This window comes from the organism of the source record quoted next, unplaced genomic scaffold (genome assembly GCF_019419815.1).
Source record: "Pyrus x bretschneideri cultivar Hongxiangsu unplaced genomic scaffold, Pyrus_bretschneideri_v1 Contig62, whole genome shotgun sequence".
NCBI classification, from domain to species: Eukaryota; Viridiplantae; Streptophyta; class Magnoliopsida; order Rosales; family Rosaceae; genus Pyrus; species Pyrus x bretschneideri.
Genome location: NW_025999801.1, coordinates 1,150,008 through 1,173,662, shown reverse-complemented (window position 1 = coordinate 1,173,662; position 23,655 = coordinate 1,150,008). Strand labels below are relative to the sequence as shown.

At 36.2% G+C, this 23,655-nt stretch overlaps 2 protein-coding genes and 3 long non-coding RNA genes across 5 annotated transcripts; 2 read left to right on the top strand and 3 right to left on the bottom strand.

Annotated features, from left to right (window-relative positions):
• Positions 1–2,796: 2,796 nt before the first annotated feature.
• Positions 2,797–4,593, bottom strand: LOC125471843. The gene is made up of 3 exons (XM_048572685.1): positions 4,590–4,593; positions 3,623–3,892; positions 2,797–3,187 (listed from the first exon to the last, which is right to left on the bottom strand). Exons 1-3 carry the CDS (start codon positions 4,591–4,593, stop codon positions 3,102–3,104), a joined length of 360 nt encoding a protein of 119 aa, XP_048428642.1. The 3' UTR covers positions 2,797–3,101.
• Positions 4,594–6,122: 1,529 nt separating this feature from the next.
• Positions 6,123–6,830, bottom strand: LOC108867161. The gene is made up of 3 exons (XR_001953114.2): positions 6,590–6,830; positions 6,272–6,381; positions 6,123–6,177 (listed from the first exon to the last, which is right to left on the bottom strand). It is a non-coding gene; the product is annotated as an uncharacterized LOC108867161 (long non-coding RNA).
• Positions 6,831–17,477: 10,647 nt separating this feature from the next.
• LOC125471834 lies at positions 17,478–17,836 on the top strand. Its single transcript, XR_007253917.1, has 3 exons — positions 17,478–17,488; positions 17,613–17,693; positions 17,776–17,836. It is a non-coding gene; the product is annotated as an uncharacterized LOC125471834 (long non-coding RNA).
• Positions 17,837–19,434: 1,598 nt separating this feature from the next.
• LOC103946215 (ATP-dependent DNA helicase Q-like 4A) lies at positions 19,435–20,310 on the top strand. The gene is made up of 3 exons (XM_009356873.2): positions 19,435–19,487; positions 19,695–19,772; positions 19,846–20,310. The coding sequence occupies exons 1-3, from the start codon at positions 19,468–19,470 to the stop codon at positions 20,234–20,236; spliced, it is 489 nt and encodes a 162-aa protein (XP_009355148.2). The 5' UTR covers positions 19,435–19,467; the 3' UTR covers positions 20,237–20,310.
• A 2,203-nt stretch (positions 20,311–22,513) lies between these two features.
• Positions 22,514–23,497, bottom strand: LOC125471833. The gene is made up of 2 exons (XR_007253916.1): positions 23,251–23,497; positions 22,514–22,674 (listed from the first exon to the last, which is right to left on the bottom strand). It is a non-coding gene; the product is annotated as an uncharacterized LOC125471833 (long non-coding RNA).
• Positions 23,498–23,655: the final 158 nt, after the last annotated feature.

Below are 23,655 nucleotides of genomic sequence, written 5' to 3'. Positions count from 1 at the left end.
TTTTGGGGTACGACAAGTACGCGCCCAATGCCCATTGCCACCACACCTATGGCAGGCTCCTTCAGAGTTTCTAGGAGCATTGTTCATATGAGCTTTGCCTTTGTGGCGATTCACATTTTTGAAGCTCGGGCCTGAATTATTCCTGGGAACCTGGTTATGAAACTGAACTCCATGGTTCTTGCCTTTCCTATTCCATCGACCTCGCTTGTGACCACGTCCTCGTTTATGATTATCACCACCAGAGGATGTGGTGTTCACTCCGAGGGAAGCAGCATTCACTTCTGGGAATGGTGCAGATCCAGTAGGTCGGGAATGATGGTTTTTCATCAGGAGCTCATCATTCTGTTCAGCTACTAAGAGCACAGATATCAGCTGGTTGTACTCAGTGTAGCCTCGCGCTCTATACTGCTGCTGCAGGAGCACGTTGGAGGCATGAAATGTGCTGAGAGTCTTTTCCAGCATATGCTCCTCAGTAATAATATCCCCACAGAGCTTCATCTGAGAGGTAATTCTGAACAATGCAGAATTGTATTCTGCCACTGACTTGAAGTCTTGAATCCTTAGATGAGTCCACTCATAGCGGGCCCTTGGAAGAATCACCGTTGTCTGGTGATTGTATCTGCTTCTCAAGGCATTCCAGAGAGCTAACGGATCTTCAACCGTTAAGTACTCGCTCTTTAGCGCCTCATCAAGATGGCGGCGAATGAAAATCATGGCCTTTGCCCGATCTTGAGAGGATGAGTTGCTCTCTTCCCTGATGGTATCTCCAAGATTCCCTGCTTCCAGATGGATCTTGGTATCCAGTACCCAGGTCAGATAATTCTTCCCGGTAATATCCAGGGCAGCAAATTCAAGTTTCGCCAAGTTCGCCATTTTCTTTTCTGAAAGAAAATGAGATGTGTAAGAACTTGCAATAATATGTATTCCTGAAGGAATATGATGTTAGAACTTCTGGTTCTTACAAATTTTTCATTTTGATCTTCAGGCCAAAATGATAAGCACTCGAAACTTCTGGCTCGAGATTTTCAGGGTGAATGAGGAGGGCGATCGTACCGCACCATTCTCATTGAAATAATGTAATATAGAATGGGCGATTATTCCGCACCACTCAAGTAACAGGAAAATTAAATATGCAGAGCAGCGTAGGCGATTATACCGCACCACATAAAATTGCAATGAAATTAAACAGCAGGTAAATTCGAATATGCAGGGTAGGGTGTGCGATTATACCGCTCCACCTAAAAATTGCAATAAAATTAAATCTGCAGTCCAAGATAGGCGATGATACCGCACCGTCTTGGATCGCAGTAAGATTAGATTTGCAGTTCAAGATGGGCGATTGTACCGCACCATCTTGGATTGCAGTAGAATTAACACAAATAAATACTAGGTTAGTAATCAATCTCTACACCAAACAAGTAATCAAAAATGTATGTAACCGTTAGTTGGAGAACTATGAGCAGGCATGGAGCAAACAACTCGTCGCGAGGGTACACGGCGCAGTTGAGGCAGAGGAAGAAGATGAACAGTAAAAACCTTAAAGGAAACATTTTTTTTTTTTTTCTTTCGTTCGTTCGGCGAAGAGAGATGAGAGAATAAATATATTTAGAGACTCGTGCTGATAACGTGTTATAAAAGGGTTAAAGTTTGAGAGATAACCTTTTAAGTGGTAGGTGCAAGGTAGATGTAAAATGCCACACAAAAACTATAGCACAGACAGATAATAAAAGGCAGAGGAAAATATGATGTTATTGATATTTCTCTCTTGTATTTCTTCTTCATCTATCATCTGTTACATGCGAGTGCTCTATTTATAGAGCAATTCGAACTGATGCAGTTAATGCATCTTGAAAATTAAAATGTAACTCTGACACTTTCATTCAGTATGGGCATTGAAAACTTTGCCCATGCAGATGACTAGCTTTGTGGGCATTCATTGCCAACAGAAGTTGGAGACTTTTCAACAATTAGGTCAAAAAGAAGCAATAGAACGTTTTGAGTGCAGAAAATTTAGACTCGAATAAATGAACTAGGGTCAGATAACTACCAATAACTTTATTGTGTTTTTAAACTACCAAAAACTTTAAATACTATTAATTTAATGAAGGAATCAACTTAGTTGGAATACAAATTTAAATAGAAGCACTCATTATAATTTAGAAAATATTCCACCAACAAAAACACCTTCTTCTGTTTTTTTATTTTTTTATTTATTTTGATTTTACGTGAACAGCCATTAGCTTATGCACGAGTGTAAATTTTTTAACATAAATTTAAATTAATTTAAAAAAAAAACATGACTTGAATATTATATCTTCTTTGCTTCTTTCATATTCAGTGTTTTCTATCCTTTCTCTAAGACTTGTGTACTTTCGCTATCTTAATTCTATGTATTTTATTTCACAGCTTCTCTTGGTTATATTACTATAGTCTAAAACACGCTTGCCAACTCCATTTTAGGATTATTGCTAGAGAACCACTAGGTTGCCTTATTGGATTAGCCTTGTAGGTTATCTGGATATTAATTAATGGATTATAGGTTTAGTTATTTTTGTATAAGATAATGTTAGGAGATATATCTATTTAATCAAATCATATTTTGTAAACCGTGCTTATTGATGATTGAATTATTATTAAAGTATTGATTAACGTGCTTAATTTCTATTAGTAATAGATTACATGATTGCAAATGTACTCTAAAAGTCGGTTTACCTAACATTACTGTTTTTATAAACAAAAACGTAACTTACTATGCGCTTACTTCCTTAACTTTTTAATATGATGTACATATCCATGTATGCAATCTCACAATACTTTTCATTTCATAACTTATAAAAAGAGTGTACATACATATCCATGTAATCTCACTGAACTTTTTTCTTTCAACTTACAAAAAGATATCCATGCACGTAATCTCACCATTAATTTGTACATACATATCCATTCACGTAATCTCACCGTTAACTGGTTTCTTTTAACATAAAAAGAACGTACATATTCATGTACGTAATCTCACCATTAACTATTTTTCTTTTACTTACAAAAAAAACGTATATATTCACGCACGTAATCTCATCATTAATTTCATTTCTTGGGCTTGATTAATCGAGGATGTCATATCCGACGGATATGACAATGCCTCGGTTTATATGTTCTACGCTCCCTCCGCTTCGGAATCGGCATGAACCTGGTTTGATCAAAAGAAACAAAAACCGCATTAGCACCGTATTATTTCTCAAATGACTGACCTGAACACAGAAACGAATGCTAACATAATCATCTTTTACCAAGTCCAAAAAAAAACAGACATCATAACCAAGTGATTAACGTCTCTCTCTCTCTCTCTCACTCTCTCTCTCTCTCTCTCTCCCCCTCCTATAACAATATTAAGTCTACAAAAAATATGAAACATCTAATAAAAACATATATATATAAAAAAGATAGAATCTCAAATAACCCACAACCAAAAAATATACATATATCAATTCGATCCATGCAAAAATCCAATTTTCCGTTATAAATTTGTAAAAATATTAAAATATTAAATTACGTGACCGGATGATTCAGATCCAGTAACCAAAACATCAGAAAAACAATATAAACTAACGGAAATGAATGAAACCGTAAAGAGATACGGGCTGTTCAGCCTGTTTGATTAGGCTTAGGAAAATCATATCTGGCAAATAATTCTGGTAAATCATTGATGCGATCGAGTGTTGAGAGCCATCATCAGGCCCTTCATCATCGTGATCATCGTCTACGTCTTCATCTCCCCTTTGGGCTTCAGCAGCCACGCCAGACAACTCTACCAAACCCGGCGATAGGGCTATTTGCTTTATGCTATATCTCGTGTTTGTTTCATTTTCCACAGATGCATGACACACGACGGCATCTTCTCAATTTATAGCACCAGTAGATGATTCCAGAAGGGCGATAGGGTTAGGTGGTAGGAATTTTGATCTTATCTTGTTTCACTAGAGTGTGCGTTTCTGTCTTGTTTTTCTTTTTAATTTTCATTTTTAGTTGGTTACATATTTTTTTTTTTTGGGATTTTTATTCAATAGCTCCGATACATAAAAGTACAAAGCTATTCGTTTTCTCTCTTTATTATTGTATCAAAACTGAATGATTTTACTAGTAATGACTAGAAAAATAGAGTAATTTATAACTTGTACTGGTCACTGCTAATTTCTCAAATGGAGAGAATTCCGACAGAAGTTCAATGAAACTAACTTCAAAGCAAGAAAAAGAAAGATAAGGTAACTTTTGCTTACACGCTTACCAGCTCCATTTTGAGATTATTGCTAGAGAAGCACAGGGTTGCCTTCTTATTGGTTTAGCTTGTAGGTTATTTGGATATTGATTCGAGGATTGTTGGTTATTACTTATTAGTTGTTTTTCATAAACAAAAACTCAATTTACTATGCACTTCCTGTTTTTCATTAACTTGTTAAGAAAAGGCACAGATCCATGCACATAATCTAATTGTTGACTTTTCCTTTGTTAACTTACAAAAAAAACGTACATAGTCATGCACATTATCTTACCGATAATTTTTTCTTTGTTAACTTGCAAAAAAATGCACATACCCATGCACATAGTTTCTCCATTAATTTTTTCTTCATGGACTTACTAAAGAACATGCATGACATACTCATGCATGTAGCCGCACCGTTTTTTTGGCATATAAAAAAAATAGAGAAAAATGTTACAAACACCCATTGGTATCATTTAAATTTAGGATAATGAGAGTGGTAGATTTACTCTAGTTATAACACATTTTTTTTCAACTCACTATATTTTACGTTCAAACCTTCCTCCTTATAATTAGAATAAATTTAATGAAAATAAACTATCATAAAATCACACAATGAACTCTTATCACTCAAGACCTTTGGTCTCGACCCCGACCTAACCGCCCAGCCTGCCCTCACCTCCACGCGCACGTGCCTGTCCTCCACGCTTCTATTTTTTTTTTTCTACAAAAAGTTGACCATAAATATCTAAGGTCCTTTTCGTTTTGTCCTTTATTTTTTCAATTTAGCACAACAAACCCAAAATATCCAATTTCTTCCCAAACTCTTTTTATTTTTTAAAGTAATTTTTTTTTATCAAACAATATATTTTGTTAAATTAGATGTTAGATTAGCCACTGACGAACCCACGCAGTTATGCAATGACTCAACACTTTTCCACCACTGTAGTAAAATGCCACTTGTAAATAAGTAATTTCTTTTAAGAAACTAAAGAAATTTAAAACTCTTAAAAATCAAATAAATAATTACTATAAAATATTTATCTTAAGATAGTGGGTAAAATAAATGATAATTTCTATGTATCTATAAAGTTTCAAAATGGAATACACTTTAAATTCGAAAATAAAAACAAAGACGGTAGTGGATGGTGGACACGGCCGCCATTGGTTCTTGCTCAGGTTTTGGAATGACCACGGAGGTGGGTGCTTCTGAACATCACTTAGAAGCTTCTGAGCTTCTATGCTTTCTTTCAGTTAAGATAGTGGGTATATTAATATGATGAATGGTGCTTCTAGATGTATAAAGTTGTTGGAGTGAATTCACCACCACCATCGTATTAAACCAAAGAAATTTTTTTGAACTAGAAATGCAGTGGGTTGACGAAGAATACTACGAAACAATCCACATTTATTACATGTCATCTTTTCTTCTACAACATCTGCTCATTCATCATATTCTTTGTAAACAATTTTCACAGGTTCACCTTGGTTATAATTTAGAGGATTTTATATAAATAATTCAGAAGGTTTTACAATTTATGTCTAACTAATTGGACGGAATGCATAAAAGAATTGAAGACCATAAATAAACATAAACAAGTCATGAAGTCATGACTTCTTGTATATTATACACTTCCTTTTTACAAAATGCATGGAGTACTCATCAAATTCCCCATATCTAGACAAGATATGACCCATCCCTTTACAACAAAATATGAGCTCGGATCAAACTATCATATTTTCTACGTCTAATATATATATATATATTTCCGATACACATGATGATCATCCTTCACATTCAAATCGTCAATCTCACATCACTGTTGCCAGAAACGCCATCATACCAGATTGGGGTAAGAAACGCCATCATACCAGATTGGGGTATGCTATCGAAAGTGCTAAACCAGGGTCAGGTGAGGAGCCTGTTTTGCAAAAGAAATTCCAAGTCGTGCAATTCTCCTTTGACATAAAAAATTGAAACGAACAAAAACAAAGACATTAAGAATCACAGCTTACATTTCTTGGTCCGAAGTCACTCTTGAAAGGCAACACATCCCTTGGCCTTAAATCGAGGATATCGATGCCTCGATTGTAGTTTGTGTGTTCCCTTCAGAATCGGCATGAACCTGCAGGTTTGATCAAAATACAAATATGCATCGATCCAGAACAATTACCAACTTTCAGTTATATTTTGTTAAAATGTTAAAATGTTAGTTGGTTAGATGAACAGCTGATTCAGATCTAGTGATGAAAAAATCAGAAACAACAATAAACTAATGTAAATGAATGAAACCCTAAAAAATATAAGGGCTGTTTAGGTTTTGGAAAAATTACCTCTGAAAAATAGTTCTGGTAAATCATGGATGCGATCGATTTAAGAACCATCATCAGGCTCTCTACATCATGGGGATCATCGTTTTCATCGTCGCCTTGGGCTTCGGCAGCCATGGCTAATCTCCAACTCATCAAAGATGTTCTCTAACCCAAACACGCCGTACGTAACTGCTATATGTTATAACTCGTGTTTGTTTGTCCACACACATGACACACACACTGCCCTCTTCATTCAATTTATAGGGGCAGTAGATGATTCCAGAATGACACTAGGGTTAGGTGGTAGGAATTTTGATCTTATCTCACTCCAGATATTGCTCCACTCTCTGTCCGACGAGTGTGAGCGTCTCTTTGTTATTTCCTTTTTTCTTTTCTTTTTTTTTTTTTGATTACATACTTTTTTGTTTATTTCAACACGTAAAAATACAAAATTCAAACATTGCGTTTTGAAAGAAGAAAATGTGTATTTGGCTTATTTTGTTTGTTAAATTGAAAAAAAAAAAAACCGACAAAAAAGAGGAAAGAAAGAGGATATCTAGATTATTGTGCTAAATTTAATTGTAAACCTACACATTGTTGTTATATTTACAGTCATCATAATGGTCTCTTCCAAAATACAAATTAGCTTGGGTTGTGAAGATCGCGTTGTTCCCATGTGCATATCTAGAAGAGCTACATTCCCATTAAAAAACGAAATTTCTTTGGAAATTATATATTTATATAATATTATAATTTCAATAATTGAATAAAAATAAAATATCACTTGTCTAAATGAGTGTGCTAATAGGTAGTTACTGTTGAAATTTGAGTGAAAGGCTTCATTCAAATGATACATAGTTTTATTAAGAGTTGCCGTGCCTTTTGCAAAGGCTCTATATGTTTTGTTGTTGAGATATTGAGTTACATCTCTTCATAAAACAAGGCTTTGAGTTCTATATAAGTTCATAGCCTTTACTTGTTGGCAAAATAGTTTTATCCCCAAGACTTTATTTTCTCTCTCATTATTAAATATCTTCTGAGTCGTTTCTTAAGAGTTCAGAATATACAAAGTTCGTCAGAGTTCGAAAATTAAAGTGCTTCGACTTCGGATTATAGATTGTTGAATCTTGAGAGATAGACTCCTACCCAAACTACAAACACAAGAGTAGGGGCGAAATTCTGTCTTTAGGACATTGCATTTATGCAAGCCTCAATCTCCAAGTTTGTTAGTGTTTCTGACTTTCTATCTAGTTATTTATATTAATCGAATACATAATTGATGTTGTGATTTTCTTTATGATTATTATCATTAGACTTCTTGTGTTATTTTCATATTTTCTAATATTGCTCCAGCAATTTTCAGGTAGCTTGTGATTGGATTATTGATGAGAATAAATATATTCAATTGATGCATAATTTTTCCATTTTTTTTGTTACAACACAAAAAGAAAAAAAAAAAAAGGTTAAGAGTGCGACTATGTGCATGGATATCCATGTTCATTTAGTAATCAAAGAAAGACAAAGTTAACAGGGAAAATACGTGCATGGATATATATAAGTTATTTTAGTAACCAAAAAAAAGAAAAAAAAACAGTTGACTGTGGTATTACGTGCATGGATATGTAGCTCTTTTAGTAACCGAAAAAAGAAACAGTTAATGATTATATAATGTGGACAAATATGGGTCTTCTTTTTGCAAGTCAATGAATAGACTACGTACTTGGTTATGTTTTTCTTTATTAAAAGTCCAAACTTTGATTCAAATAAAAGTATTCAGGATGTAATGTGTTTGTAGCACATGTACTTCACCAGCCCCAAAACTACTAAGCACTAGTCAACTTTATACCTTAAAAAACACACTGAAAAATTTGTGCTAAGGCATTGTCGAAACACATGAGTTTCACTCCAACTAGGGGACCAATCACAATGCGCACGGGTCAATACCAAAATAAAGCTTCTAGAGCCCCATATTGACCGGCAAACGAAAACAGGGAACTCTCCTCAACTATAAAAAAAAAAAAAAATCCTTCTCCCACAATTAACCTTCTTATGGTCTTAGATTCTCTAATCCATTATTAGAACTCACTAATCATGATTATGATTCAACCTTTGTACATGTAAACTCTACATTATTTTTTAGAACTACTCTACCTTCGTGGATGTAGCCCAACTTATGGTGAACAACATACTTCTTGTGTTAGTTTCTCTATCTCTATTTTTTTTTGCATACTTCACTTAGTGACTGAAGCAACCTTGTGAAGATCACATCTCAACATTTTATGTTGTTCCAAAGTCAACCCAATTTTGTTCATTAACATACATCATAACAAACACTGAGGGAAGGAAGACAATCCATTAACTGATCCTCTAATCAATATCCAAATGAGCTATAAGCCAATAAGAGCCGAACACCTAACAGTATCAAGAGGGAACTAACAAGCGTGTAAGTAAAAGTTATCTTATTTGTGTATCTCTTGCTTGAAGTTAGTTTCATTAAACTTCTCGAGATTCTCTCCCGCTTTTTAAAATGCTATGATAAGATTTATTGATAGTGTTAAAAGGTTCACATTGCAAAGACACAACAAAGCTGCAAACAACTAACAACAAACTAGCAGAAACTAACAACAATCCTCAACTAGTAAGTCAGTTATAAGGTTCGGAGAATCCTCAAACCAACAACAAAGCTCATTATGAAAACCATAGAGATCTAGGCGACACTGTTGGCAAGGTGGCGCACATGAGAAAGATGAACTCCAGTGATGGTGGTCATCAACGATTTGACGTCTTCCACAACAGGTCCAATCAAAGACATGTTGACTGTTGAGAGAAGACTTCATCAAGACTGACACAATCTGGAGCGTTTTGCTCTCAAGGATGAAATTTGGTAAATCCCTCCCTTGGCCACCAAAACCAATCCCTCTCTAACTGCAACGAACTCCACATACAACGGGAAGAAATAATTCTCGAAGGAACCAACAAAAGCAACTATAGATTCCTCCAAATTGTCACGAATAATAACTCCAAACCCCATGTTTTTGCTTCCTATTCCACGCCCAATCCACATTAACCTTTAGGCTACTCTTGAAGAGACAAGATCACTTCACCACATCTCGGTGACCTTTGGAAACCTTAGAAATGAGAAAAAGATGCGAGTGAAATCCTGCCACCCACTAAAGACGCATGAGATAACAACATTTGGGGGATCATCCACAAGTGATAAGCAGGAGTCACCACAATTTATAAGCCACTTGTTTTGCCTGCGCGGAAGCCCATTTCGATTTGCTCGTGCGGAGTGCGCTTTGTTTTTTGTGCGCCGAGACCATCTTGTTTGATGTGACTAAAGCCCGTCTGATTTTTCGCGAGCAAAGTCTGCCTCATTTTCTGTTAGTAGAGCCCGCCTCGTTTTGCATGTACGAAGCCCGCCTCGTTTTGCATGTACGGAGCCCATCGCATTTTATGTGTGCTCGGATTCACCTTGTTCTGCATGTCCGAAGTCTGCCTCGTTTTGTTTGTGTTGAGCCCACCTCGTTTTGCTTGCGCAGAGATCACATCTTTTTACACCCACCAAGCAGGACTTTAAGGAAATATTTTGCTTAGGAGTTAAGGAAAATGTTGCAGATGTAATCTTAACGTTTACTAGGTCCCATAACTATTTTTTTATTGATTTTTAAAGTTGAAAAATAAAAAAATAATATAAACCAATGGCAAGGCCCCGAAAGAGATTTGTAGGTGTTGAAAATCTTTGGAATGTCCTACATTAATTTTAAAAAACATGTGGTGCGACTTGACTCAAATTTGGCTTATAATGTATCTTGGAAAAGTTCTCAAAATTGATTGGAAAACATGGGTTATAACTCAATTTTTGTGAAAAAAAAAATTGAAATTTTTAGTTTTTGGAAATATTTTGAGCGAGAATTAACGAAAATATTGCAAGACCTTTGTATGTGATTGTATCCTTTATTAGGTCCGAAAACTATTTTCCAATGACTTTTAAAGTTGAAGATAGAAAAAATAATGAAATAGTGGCCCCCCCCACCCCCCCCCCCCCAACAAAAAAAGATTTGTAGGTGTCTGGAATCTTAGGAATGTCCTGAATTAATTTTAAGAAACATGTGGTGCGAGTATGATGACTCTAACTTTAGTTTATAACAAATATTGTGAGAGTTCTCAAAATCAATTAGAAAATCGTAGGTGACTCACAGTTTTTGTGAAAAACAATTGAAATTTTTAGCTTTATGAAATATTTTGCGTCGGATTTAAGGAAAATATTGCAAAACCTTTGGACTTGATCCTACAATTTATTAGGTCCTAGAACTATTTTTTTTATTGAGATTTCAAGTTTGAAAATAGAAAAAGTTCTCAAAATTGATTGGAAAACATGGGTTACAACTCAGTTTTAGTGAAAAAAAAATTGAAATTTTTAGTTTTAGGAAATATTTTGTGCGAGAATTAATGAAAATATTACAAGACTTTTGTATATGATTATATCCTTTATTAGGTCCGGAAACTATTTTCCATTGACTTTTAAAATTGAAGATAGAAAAAATAATGAAAACTAATAGTGGGCCCTCCAAAAAGATTTGTAGGTGTTTGAAATCTTAGGAATGTCCTGAATTAATTTTAAGAAACATGTGGTGCGAGTATGATGACTCTAACTTTAGTTTATAACAAATGCTGTAAAAGTTCTCAAAATCAATTAAAAAATTGTGGGTTATAACTCACACTTTTTGTGAAAAAAAAAAAAAATTGAAATTTTTAGCTTTATGAAATATTTTGTGTCGGATTTTAGGAAAATATTTTAAGACCTTTGGTGTGACAACCCGTTCCAATTTTACGTTTTTATTTTATTTTAAAAGCGTGAATTTACGAAATTGCCCTAGAGGCAAGGACTTTGACTTTCGTTGACCATCGACTTGAGAGATGTGGGACTTATTCTTTTAGCATATCCTCATAGTACTCGTTGGTACGAACGTATAGGCGAAAGCCGTTTGCGAGTCTGGATTATAACGGTATAGTTACGGACGTTCGAAATTGGTTATTCAAGGTTTAGTGTTAATTAAATTAAATCCCCACTTTGTGGGGTGAAGCCAAATCAGAAATGAGGAAAGAAAGAAAAGAAAAGAAAAAAAAAAAAAAAAGAAGGGAAGTAGCTTTCTAGTCCACCCACACCCACCACAAGTTCTCATTTTCCAAGGCCGATTCCGGCCAACTCCGGTGGAGTTTTTCGACTCCACCATCACCATCTTGAAGTTCTCATTCCCCTCTATAAAACCCACCCAAGAACCACCTTGATTAACCATGGCATGTGGCGGTTTGAGGCCACGAAAGTCGACGAAAATCAACGTTGCTCCGGCCACTCTTTTTGATTTTTTGGAAAATCGGCAAAGTGATGGCCGATGCCACCACTTGGGCTTTGTATCCCATCATCCCAGGAGAAAAATCCAACCAACCTTGACCCCGTTGGACCACTGTAGAAGACGAATCGACATTGGGAAGTTTTAGGCACCCGCCGGCTTTGTGGGCAAAATTGACCATCTTCCGTCCACTTTTGGACTTCGTGACAGGTATGAAAGTTGCTCCACTCACTGAGATCTTCATTTCTGTGAAGTTTGAGAATTTTTGGAAATAGTTGGATTTTCCAGCGAGTCGGGGCGGCCGACCGCCACTCGTGGCGGCGCGTGGCCAGTGGGCCGCCAATGCTATTTTTAGGCTATGTCGAATGTCTTGAATTCAGTTTTGTTATTTGAATGATATAGGTTGATCGTTGGAACCTAAATTCGTTACGATACGTTGATTGATGAAAATGTGAATCGACGATTCGACCGTTGGATCGTCACCAAACTTGGATACATTATAATACGTAATATTTAAAGATCATAGGAATTTATGGATCGGGAATCCGATGTATGGATCTTCCCGAATTGAATTTGTAAGTTAGTAAAATAAATGTTCATGTCCACTTGGTTTTGGGCAAATGGCGGAGATCTAACCATTGGATCGTAATGAAAATTTAATATGTTATTTTAGAAACATATTGTGGATCGTTGGGAGTTGCGGATTGGAAATCTGATATGCGGATCTTCCAAATCGAGCTATACAGGGTTGTAAACCCTACCGTTGATCTTTGATCGACGGTTGACTTTTGGTTAATGGGTCTCAAATTATTCTTGAAGGTCCTTGAGGATATGTTTTATGTAAATTATGTATTCTATCGGTAAAAACTTTGAGATGTGATTTGATAATTGGTCACAGGCGACGATAGATCGTGATGTCTCGATGTGCGTGCAAGATAATCATAGCGTGGACTCCAGGTGAGTGGGCCTTTTTCTTTCATAGGCATATAATTGATAGTTCCACAAGCACTTCTATAATGATCTATGCTTGTTACCTACAATTAATCATTTTAAACTACGAATGGCTTGATCCTTGTTTAGGGTACATAGGCAGTCTAACAAGACGTTAGATGTAGCCATATAATAAATAAGATTAAATAATTGAGACAATAGCTTTGTTTGGTGAATTGAGCAATGTGAAGGGCATTGGTGGGAAGTGTGAGATTTAGCTTTATGATTTGGCAATTAATGTTGATCATGAATCAATGCGTGAAGAATCAAAAAATTGAAGTAAGGAAAGGTAAGTAATAATAGTTAATGTAACTAGGGTCTAATTGGGCTTAACACTGATGATTACTCTCAAAAGTAAATAGTTTGGCAGTAGGGTGTTATTGATTGTACATGTTACGTCGTATTATATATTTTGGGAATATCATGAAATGTTTGGGTATAGATTGCATCATGGCATATTCATATGGATATTACCTGAACCTAACTATTGTGAATGCTTTGAAGTGCTATATGACGCCGCAGACGCCCAGGTAAGCTTCAGGTGAGTACATGTTGATGTTAGTGATGGTAGTGAGTACGATTATGTTGAGATATAGTATAGCTCATAAACCTGCACTCCGGTGTTAGTGCTCCCGCCCGTAGCCAGGGCACAGTCCTTTACGTGATGTTCACCTCGCGCACCTTACGCTTACCTTGGATCCAAGGTAGGTGTACAGTCCTGTCGTACAGACCACTTTAGGTGGTTTCCACTCGTAGGTGACCCGCAATTATTCACACAGTCTTCACGTGATCGTAGCACTTGAGCGTATTTATTTACACCCAGTTCTGTCGTACAGACCACTTTAGGTGGGTCCGACTCGTGTGCAAGTATACTTATTGAGCTATTGGCTAGCCATGATTGATGAAATATGGATAAGTCGTACAGGTCATTATAGGTGACTCCGACTTATATGCTAGCCATGATTGATGAGATATGGATAAGTCGTACAGGTCACAAGAGGTGACTCCGACTTATATGCTAGCCAAGATTGATGAGATATGGATAAGTCGTACAGGTCCAGGATTAATGAGATATGGATAAGTCGTACAGGTCACTATAGGTGACTCCGACTTATATGCTAGCCATGATTGATGAGATATGGATAAGTCGTACAGGTCACAAGAGGTGACTCCGACTTATATGCTAGCCAGGATTGATGAGATATGGATAAGTCGTACAGATCACTATAGGTGACTCCGACTTATATGGTAGCCATGATTGATGAGATATGGATAAGTTGTACACGTCATTTTAGATGACTCTGACTGATATATCATTTTGTATTGATTAAGTTCATGTGGCCTACTTATTAATGTATGGTGGAGTTGATGGCAAACCGTGGTTTTGGTCATTTCTGAGTATGGTTTGGATATATGTATATATGTTGTATTGTCCTATAGAAAACGATAAGGGAATTACAGTGAGGGGTTATTACTGTTAGAAAGGTAATAGTTTTGGGAAGCTTGGTTTTACTGCTTACTCACACTTTCTGTTTTGTACCCTTTCAGGTTTTAACTGCTGAGTTAGTATCGACGAGGATATATAGCTAATATTAGTATTGGTGGCTACTTTTAAGGGTATGATTCTTACCCATATTACTATACCTTACTTATGCTCTAACATCGCGTGTGAAATGAGTTCGCTCCCACTCGTAGCGCACTCTGGTATTTAGACACTTTTAGATTCAAATTTACTCACTTTTTATACACTATCACATTTTATGGCTTCGTCACCTTCCAGGTGTCGGCCAAAATAGCTCGATTTGGGGCCCTAGTGGACATTTCGGGTCGGGGTGTGTCATTTGGACTTGATCCTACCATTTCTTAGGTCCCGGAACTATTTTTTATTGAGATTTAAAGTTTGAAAAATATCTTTAAATTTAAGTTTTAAATCGTTGATTTCAAGTGTTTAAATATGAATTATAATAGATCTTACATAGATAAATATATTTTAAGGAATATGAATGTGATAGCTTGTTGGTATGGTAAGGGAAACAAAAGAAAAATTAACAAAAAAAAAATGAAAAAGAAAAAAAAAATTGAAAAGCAAGGATCGGTATGAAAGTAGCGACTTCTCTACAGTACAGTTGCTAGCTTACTAACGACTATCTTCCTAACGGATCGGTAGCAAAGTCTAGATAGTATCCATTTCCATTTTTTTTTCCTTTTTCTTTTTCCATTGAATTTTTTCTCTTTCTACGTTACTTTATTTACATTCAAATACCTTTAGATTTTATATCGTTGTTTTTGAACTTTTAGAAATGGATTATAAGAAAATTTTCACTGGGAATACATCTTGTAGAACATGAAGATGATAGTTTGGTGTTGTGGTATGAGAAAAACGAAAATTTAATAAAGTAGGGAATTTTTATTAGCACTCCACAAATCTCATTCTACAACCCTCTAAGTGTATTTTTTTTTCTAATTATAGAAAGTTTTGAGTGCAAAATGAAATTTTGGAGTGCTAATAACAATTCCCATGAAATAAATCATAACATAAACAAAATGAATGATTTAAGCATAGGGAGACGCGTCCCAAATTTATGTCCAAGCCTAAACTCATCCCAAGAACGCATGCCCTCGAGAAGGCCCAAGGTGAAGAAGATGCAATGGAGGCCCATGAGGTTTAGGGTTTTGGGGAGTTTGAATAGTAATGCCCTGAGTTCAAGTGTTTAGGGCCATGTTAATAATAACTCCTTGAGTTCGACGCATTTCAGCACCCACTGTACTTGAATTTTTTCCCTCGCCGCAACGCGGCAGAGAAACACTTTTTTTAAAGACAGGGTAACTATTAAAACTTATGACGTTAGTATGAATTCTTTCATGGTTGATAGTGACTTATAAATACCACACCTCCGACAACAATGCTTCATCCTACCAACATGGTTGAAGAGACCGTGTACAGGCTCTCATTGAGCTCGATATACACAGTTTAGGATTAAGATGACATCCCAGTCTTTTTTCCTCGGTGACGTACGGAGGGGGGTAATGTGTATTAGGAGTACACTATATAACTTTAGTTTGTTTGAGAAGGAATAAGGCAGAAGCTAATTGAGAGATTTTCCGGCATTTTTTGTATAAGATTTGATGCCGAGATAGGTGGCTAGCTTCAGTTTGAGTTATGCAAATATTGAATTCGGGCCGGTCTCCGTTTCGTGGCCACTGATTAGCATGTTTTCCTCTTTTTTTCCTTTAGTATGGTTCGAAATCAAGTATTTATGCTCTGTTAAAATAAATAAAACGTGCCAATATCGCGGAAATCTTAGAGATACGAGGGAAGAAAATTACTTCACTCTTACTATCGGTATCGGAGTCTTGAAAAAGGATATACATACATATAGTTGTTTAGGTAGAAATTTTCATCCTTGATCATATGTTGAGTGTTGGAACCAAATTTGCACACTTCTGCGGATGTGGAGGCACAAACTCGAGCATGGTCCCACATTTAGCAGTGGTCAATTTCAACAAGCATGACATTTATCTATCTCCAATTGCAATATTAGAAATGGAATCAGTGCAAACTGCAGAATTGTTCTAATTTCTATCACGCACTATAATTTTTTCTTTATTGGGATACCAGGATCCTGGAGCTCATGAGAGAAAAATACATTTAAAAAAAAAAAAATTGACAGTACGAGGGAGAGTTTTATAAAAAGTTACACCTAATCAGAAGGACATGATAACATAATACTAACATTAAGGGCTTAAAGAGCTTATACATTTGTCATTTGGTATGGTGCATTACAAACAGTGTTCCCTAACTGATGAAAACATAGGAGGAAGATGAAAGTCAGATTAGCTGGAGTTGGGGTGATGAAATGGGCGAGCCCTCATTACTACTCAAAAAGTTCATCTCTCGCTGAATCCTGAACCTGCGCTGCAAACTGCAAATTCCAAAGAATGTCATCGACTGAAGGCCTATCAGCTGCCTCATCGGAAAGACATCTCACACATATCTCCATCATTGTCTTCAGCGATTCATCCGAGCATTCCTTGTGCACTGCTGGATCCACAATGCTCCTTCGAGCTGTGTCATCAGTGGTCAAACTTACTTGTAACTGCGTAAGAAACAACCAAGACAGAATTTCTGGTTTAGCTGGAGAAAGCAATTTTTGTTGGTTCAATAAGGATCATTTCAAAGAGTTTGAGCGTAAAGAAAAGAACAAATAATATTTTTAAATTTTCACTGACATCTGGATACAATCGTATCAATACTGCTAATTCTGGAAGAGTACTGGAAACGAATACCGAAAATCTTTTGCGCATGGTACTTGATTTTGGTTTCATGTGTAGTTTTTGAGGTTTTACTATTGCCCACCTCTTGTTTCGTTAGACGTGTACTAAATAAAATGATCTAAAAATTTGCAGGTCAGTTATTGTGAAAATGATGTTGATTGCCGACGACTTCTACAACTTATTCATTTCGGAGAAAACTTTGATTGTGCAACCTCCAAAAAGACTTGTGATAATTGCTTGAAGATTAAAAGTTTCAGTGAGAAGTTGGCCAATGTTTCAGTGTGAAATCACAAAGCAACTGGTTTGTAACGATAATAATTTTTGGGAGATGTTGGCCAATGTTTCTATTGATGAATGTCAATTCCTTGCAACAGTTTGCAAATCCTTGCATTGTCTGTGTATTCCCTTCTGCCACATGTGCTCAGGTTGAACTGGTGAAGTTAACAGGGCAGCAGTTTTCGTCATCTCATATTCTAGAAGTCTACAGGGGCTCCTTAAACCAATTTGTATGCTTTAATTTTAAGAAATGTACTGTCCTTTCTATCTTATTTTCATTCATCGATTGTAATGTTATGTTTGTATTGTTAGGTCAAGAAACACAGGCATCAGACTGTGAGACTGCATGGAGCAGGAAAACATCTAGCCAAGGTTGAAGCTTCTCGTGTATCACGTCATCCTGTTACCGAGGACCTTCTTGTTGAGGAAGTCAAGAAAAGTGATGTTTATGGATCTGTATCGTCAATACTAAAGGTACTTTTAATTCTTTCAGTTCACTTATGCTGGGTTTTTCATGAAGATCACCATCCTTGAAAAGAGCAAACTAGGCAAGAAAATACCACTTACTGTCATCGCTGCTTGTTAGTTTTTGTACAGTAATTACATGTGTCATTTTTCTTTCTTCCAGGTTAATGAACAGAAAGCGCGCGAACTCTTCTCTGGCAGGAAGACAATTTTAATAAGGTTTGGCTTTCTAGTCATACCACATTTTGGCTTTATTCTCACTACTATTCGACCATGCATGTGCAGTGTGTCCAATACTATTACTGTCAGCTGGGGATGGACTTGCGGTAGATCCACCTTGTTCAAAGGACCCCCACTCCCATTCAGCTTGATTGGTCTCCCCTAAACTGTGTATCAAAAATTTAGAATCTGTTTGGAACACATTCAAGTTTTGTTATATACCATACGTTTTCAAAATTTTGAATACGAATACACTTCACAGCTGATGGGATATTTGGTTTCTAGTTTCTAGTCAGGTTCACCAAAAATCCTTCAACTGCGGTGAACATGCCTACCTGCTTAGAATAATTGTCTATTAACAACAATGAATAACATCGTCGATAGGATCTGCTTGCTGAAATCCCTCCACGAAACCCATAAAACTAAATTTCTCTTATTTGAGTCATATTTAGTTAGCATTGGTCAACTAAAGCTTTTGCATGTTTCCTCTTTGTGGTTTCTGAGCCGCTAGTTATCAGTCTAGCATTCATCTTTTGTTACTAGAAAAGCTTTCACAAACTTGCATGATATCTTACACGGTTTATATTCATCACTGATTGCTAAGTGAGATGATCATGTTTGTACTCCAACCATCGTATTAATATTTTCTTTTTATCTAATCTTGTTTTATATTGTGCTATGATATGCTTCTTTTCACTTAAATGCTTTTAGTCTTGCGAATGTCAAACGAAGTCTGTAAGTTTTTGTTCCTTTTCTGCCCTATAAACCCGCGCGCAACAATATTGTGACTGACATCTTAAATATACTGTAGATTCCCTTCCACATTAAAAGCTTCCAAACAGAAAAACCCCGAAGCGATTTCAGCTAAAGGCTCACTGACATCTGGGATGCAGAGCCCTCCACATACTGGCACTGAACAACCTCAATTAAAAGGAGATTTGGTATGTTTATAGATTTTAGATGCACTATATAGGATCTGAAGCATTCGTCTGGTCTTATATATTCCTCTTCTTGGTTAAGTTTGTCTCCCAGCTAGGCCGAACTCAAAACCTTGACCTTTATGCCTGAAGCCTAAGCCGTAAACGGGAACAGATGCGCACATATTACAGTATTACATGCATACACAGATACATATTTCAGATTTATATGTTGACAAGACACTATTCTGCTTGCTGAAGTATCTGACTAGCATGAGGGCTAAGTCGACCTTCGTCAATTGATTTGTTTATCTGAAATTTCATTACAGGTTCTATACATGAAAATATTTTCTGCTTTGAAAACCTTCGAACTAATATCATTAGAGAAGCTGGTGATGGTGTCATGGCACACCACATATTTCCGTAAGATTCTTACTCTTTTTCCTCATCCCAATAGAATAAATCTGTTTCATACCTGTTTGTTTTCGGAGGAAAGAAGGAAAAGTAATTTTGGAAAGTTGCTACTTTTTCGGAGTTAGGAATTTTTATCCCGGGGTGTCACTATACATGTCTCCATTTGTCCCTTCGATCTTTAAAGATGTTTCCTGATTTTTTGCCATTTCGAGTCAGGAATACAACGATTAAAAACATAAGCAGCAAAATGCCTAGAACGAAGGATGAACTCCTCGAGATAAATGGCATTACCCAGTAAGTTTCAAGTTATATGATTATATGATGCTACCTAAGAAACAATATACTGAACTTGTCTGGCTTAATGCAGAATTAAGGTGGCCAGGTACGGAGATCGAATACTTGAAACAATTGAAGCTGCCATAAAGGAATACTTCAAAACAGATAAAAACAGCAGCGGTGGCAATGACAGCAACGATATAAAGAGGAAAAGAGATGGTAACAAGGATCGGAAGGAAATTTTTGAAGATGACGACTTCAGAAGCACAGATAGATCGAAGAAGAGGGCTCCAAAGACGCAGAGCAATACTATTGAGACCTTCCGTTATGTGGAGCCAGATTACAGTGAATTCATAGATGATGAATTAGACTTATCTGGTTATGACTTTGAAGCTAATGTTCCGGATATGAAAACCAATCAGAACGGTGGCGGAAGAGTGCTGCCACAGTGGTCAACTCCTGGAAATGGGCGACATCGGTAGAATTTTATTCTTTTGCATCGAATTAGGAAGATGTGGGCGGTGAGACTCCGAAGACGACCATGCATTTCCGGCTGCTGGAAGATAGGAACATATTTATGCTATTTAGTTATGTTGTTTTCTTGCATTTAGTTAGCTAATTACTAGTGTTTTAAGCTATTTTCATGTGTTTGTAGATCCTAATGACAAAGTTGGCAAGAAAAGACAATTTTAAGCCTTTTCAGAAATTAATTAGGTTTTGACCATTTTCTTGAAGCCCAAGCCTTGTGTCGCACCCTAGTCCTTCTCCCACCTGATTTCTACCAAACCCTAGACCTAATTTTGATTTCCTAGGGTTTGCCGTGCATCATATATATATATTTCAAGTTTGTGCCGCACCCACCCTACCATCCATTCACTATTTCATTTATTCATTCAGCCATCAACCACCAAAATTCACACCACATACACCTAAATTACCTTAGTGCCGCAAGCAAGGAAGGAAGGAGAAGAAGAGTGCCGTGCAATCTGCCATCCAAGGGAGTGCCACAGGCTTGCCATTGGAGTGTGGAGTGTTTCTAGGTTCTTTCTATCCTAGTTTTAGTTCAATGTTTATTTTAATTTGGTTTTCAATTATGATGAACATGTGGAGCTAATTTCTTTATAGTTGGAGGTGAATTCGAAGCCATGATTATATGTTTTATATGAATTGATTACATCCAGTTATTGTTTCTTGAGTCTTGAATGTGATTTGCTTATCTGAGTTATCAAAACTTGTTTATGTATGTTGATTAAGGGTCGACACTTAATTTGCATGCATGAATTTGATGCTAGAATATAAGGGAGTTTCACGTAATAGTTATTCGTTTATATTCACAAGTAGTGGAAGTCACTAGTTATGATTGTGTTAAGTGAATCCTTGGCAGGAGTCTCGTGCGTTTTATAGTGATGAATGTCTTGTCAATGCTTTTGATTTTCATAAACTTAATGACTTTTGATATGTATCTATAACATGCGTTTCATATAGAGAACTTGAGAAAGATAATTTGGTTGTGATGCGTATTCATTTAATTCAATGAAATAAGGAAAATCTGGTGGTTGGTTGTGCGATACAATTAACTTGGGGCGTTGTCATTCATAGTCTAAAGGAATAATAACTGGAAATTGGTTTGTATGCATATATCATGTGTGGAGATGAACCCTCTAACTAGCCTTTCACCCATTCATTCACCTTAATTTCGTACCTTTTAGTTTATTCTTGCAATTTGTTTGTTTAAGTCTTAATTTCGTTAAAATCAATCCCCCTTTAATATTTAGTGTTTTAACTTAGAATCTGTTTAAGTTTAGTTTTATTGGTGTTTTGAGTCAAGTAAAGGTCAAAATTTGTCCAAATACCCCATTAGTTCTTAATTGTGTTAGTTTTGTTTTAATTCGACAGAATCTGTCCATGTTGAGTCTTTTGGGTCTTTTTAGTTCAATTTTCATCCAAATCACTTCCTAGGACCTGTTTTGAGTCAATTTAATTTAGTTTGTGTGCTTTGAGCTTATTTAGCTTGTTTTGAGTTGTTAGAGTCTAGTTAAGTGTTTTTAAGCCTAGTTTTGTGTTTTTGAGTTGACTAGCATCCCTAGTTAATCCCCGGTCTAGAATGATCCCTATTTGTATATATACTACAATTGTCAACATTAGGGTTTAATTTGTGTGCCAAGTTAATTTTCACATCACTAGAACAAGGCTGTGTCCCATCTAACAGATCATGTGTTATGTGCAAAAGTTGTGTAAATTGTAACTCTTGTTGTCTTATTTATGTTTATTGTCAGAATACTTGTGTACTTGAATATCAGAGCTAAGTTACAAAGGTGTCCAACCATATGAACTAGTATAATGTAAAAAATATTGAGGGTAGTGGAAGGTAAACGCCGCATAAGAGTTCCCGCCATTGGTTCTTTTTCGTGGTCCGACCCTTCTGCGCCATTGGTTCTTTATCGTGGCCTGAAACTTTCGGACCATGGAGGTTGGAGACAGGAGCTTCTGAGAACAAAAATGAAGCGATTTACAAACAGCCTAAAATGGATATCAGCTTATCTGAGTAAAGGGACTATCTAATACATATTTTTCAGCTTTGTTCGATTGAGTTGGATTTTTTGTTCACGTTTGAAGTAGAATCACACGTAAGACGCATCGTGGCCATTGGTTTATAATTGTGCATTCTCTTCCATGGATACCATATTTCGCTTATTCGACATTGATTTACCTGACGTTTGATTTGAAATGTGTATTCAACTTTTGAGTAGCCGGAAGCGGAAAAACGACAGTTCTGAGATCGAAATCTAAACTTGTTACAAAGGTATCTAACATTTAACAAGTGCTTCCAAATTCCAATATATAACGTCACTCATTGTTTTAACAATCCAACAGCCTGTCCTCCTCTGTTAACCTAATCCAACTGCTGATCTTAAAACATCTGAAATAAGAGAGTTGTATCAAAAAACAACAGCCAAAAACAGAAGCTCCATAATTAAAAAAAGTCTTTCGCACGTGGTAATCATGTGATTAAATTAGTTGTTAAATGATTGTTTTTTATTTTTATTTTTAACAAACGATATTATCTACACTAAGGGGGATGGGGGTGGGCTTAGTCTTACAATGGGCTAGCAATAATGTGATTCAATCAATTGTTTATTAAATATTATTTTCTCTATTCTTAATGTAAATTTTATAGAGACCGATTTTATTATGTGAATTCAGCTGCTTTAGTTAGTTTATAAGAGTTTTCTTCTAGCATGATCTAATATTATTCATTTATTTCAAATATTTGACTTTCTTTTTGTCAATTTACGTTAAATACATTTAAAACGTGCGTGAAGGCTAGTATATCAAGAAAACAGAAGGGCATACACAAGATAGTAGAACAAGTAGTTACCAAATGAGTTCTTGGTTTTCAATTTTCAAAAAATTAGAACTATATACTGAAATGGTTATCTAACGGCCCATTAGTTTTAAGGACTAGGAAAGTGGAAATGAAAAAACGAATACGTACCCAAGCTCCTAATAAATTAGAAATTGTGGATCATCTGGAGTGGATGGCTGCTCTTGCTCCTCCTCAATATCAATAGGAACATTGAGATCAATCTGCCTGTGTTTCGAATGATCATCCATTGGCGTCGAAGATAAGGAAAACCATTGTTGTTTCCAATCATATGCATCATCAATGATATCTGATAATCCATGTGGACGAGGCCTCTTCCCAAGACTACTTGTTGGTCCCAAAGACAAGCGAAGATGTTTGTCTTGGTTGCGCAATAGGAAGTGCAACCCACAGCTTTTAATGCGTGCGCCTTTGGGGAAGTAAAATATAACTTGACAATTAGCTCCTTGCTGCTGCTTCTCCTTTAAATCCACTAACGCAAGCCACACATGGGTTGCCTCGATGTCATTTATGTCA

Coding starts and splice junctions, on each gene's coding strand:
- LOC125471843 (XM_048572685.1), bottom strand. Junction 3,188..3,622: donor ACAGCCCGTATCTCTTTACG/GTTTCATTCATT, acceptor TGATCAAACCAG/GTTCATGCCGATTCCGAAGC.
- LOC103946215 (XM_009356873.2), top strand. CDS start 19,468: ATGGCACACCACATATTTCC. Junction 19,488..19,694: donor ATGGCACACCACATATTTCC/GTAAGATTCTTA, acceptor ATTTCGAGTCAG/GAATACAACGATTAAAAACA. Junction 19,773..19,845: donor GAGATAAATGGCATTACCCA/GTAAGTTTCAAG, acceptor GGCTTAATGCAG/AATTAAGGTGGCCAGGTACG.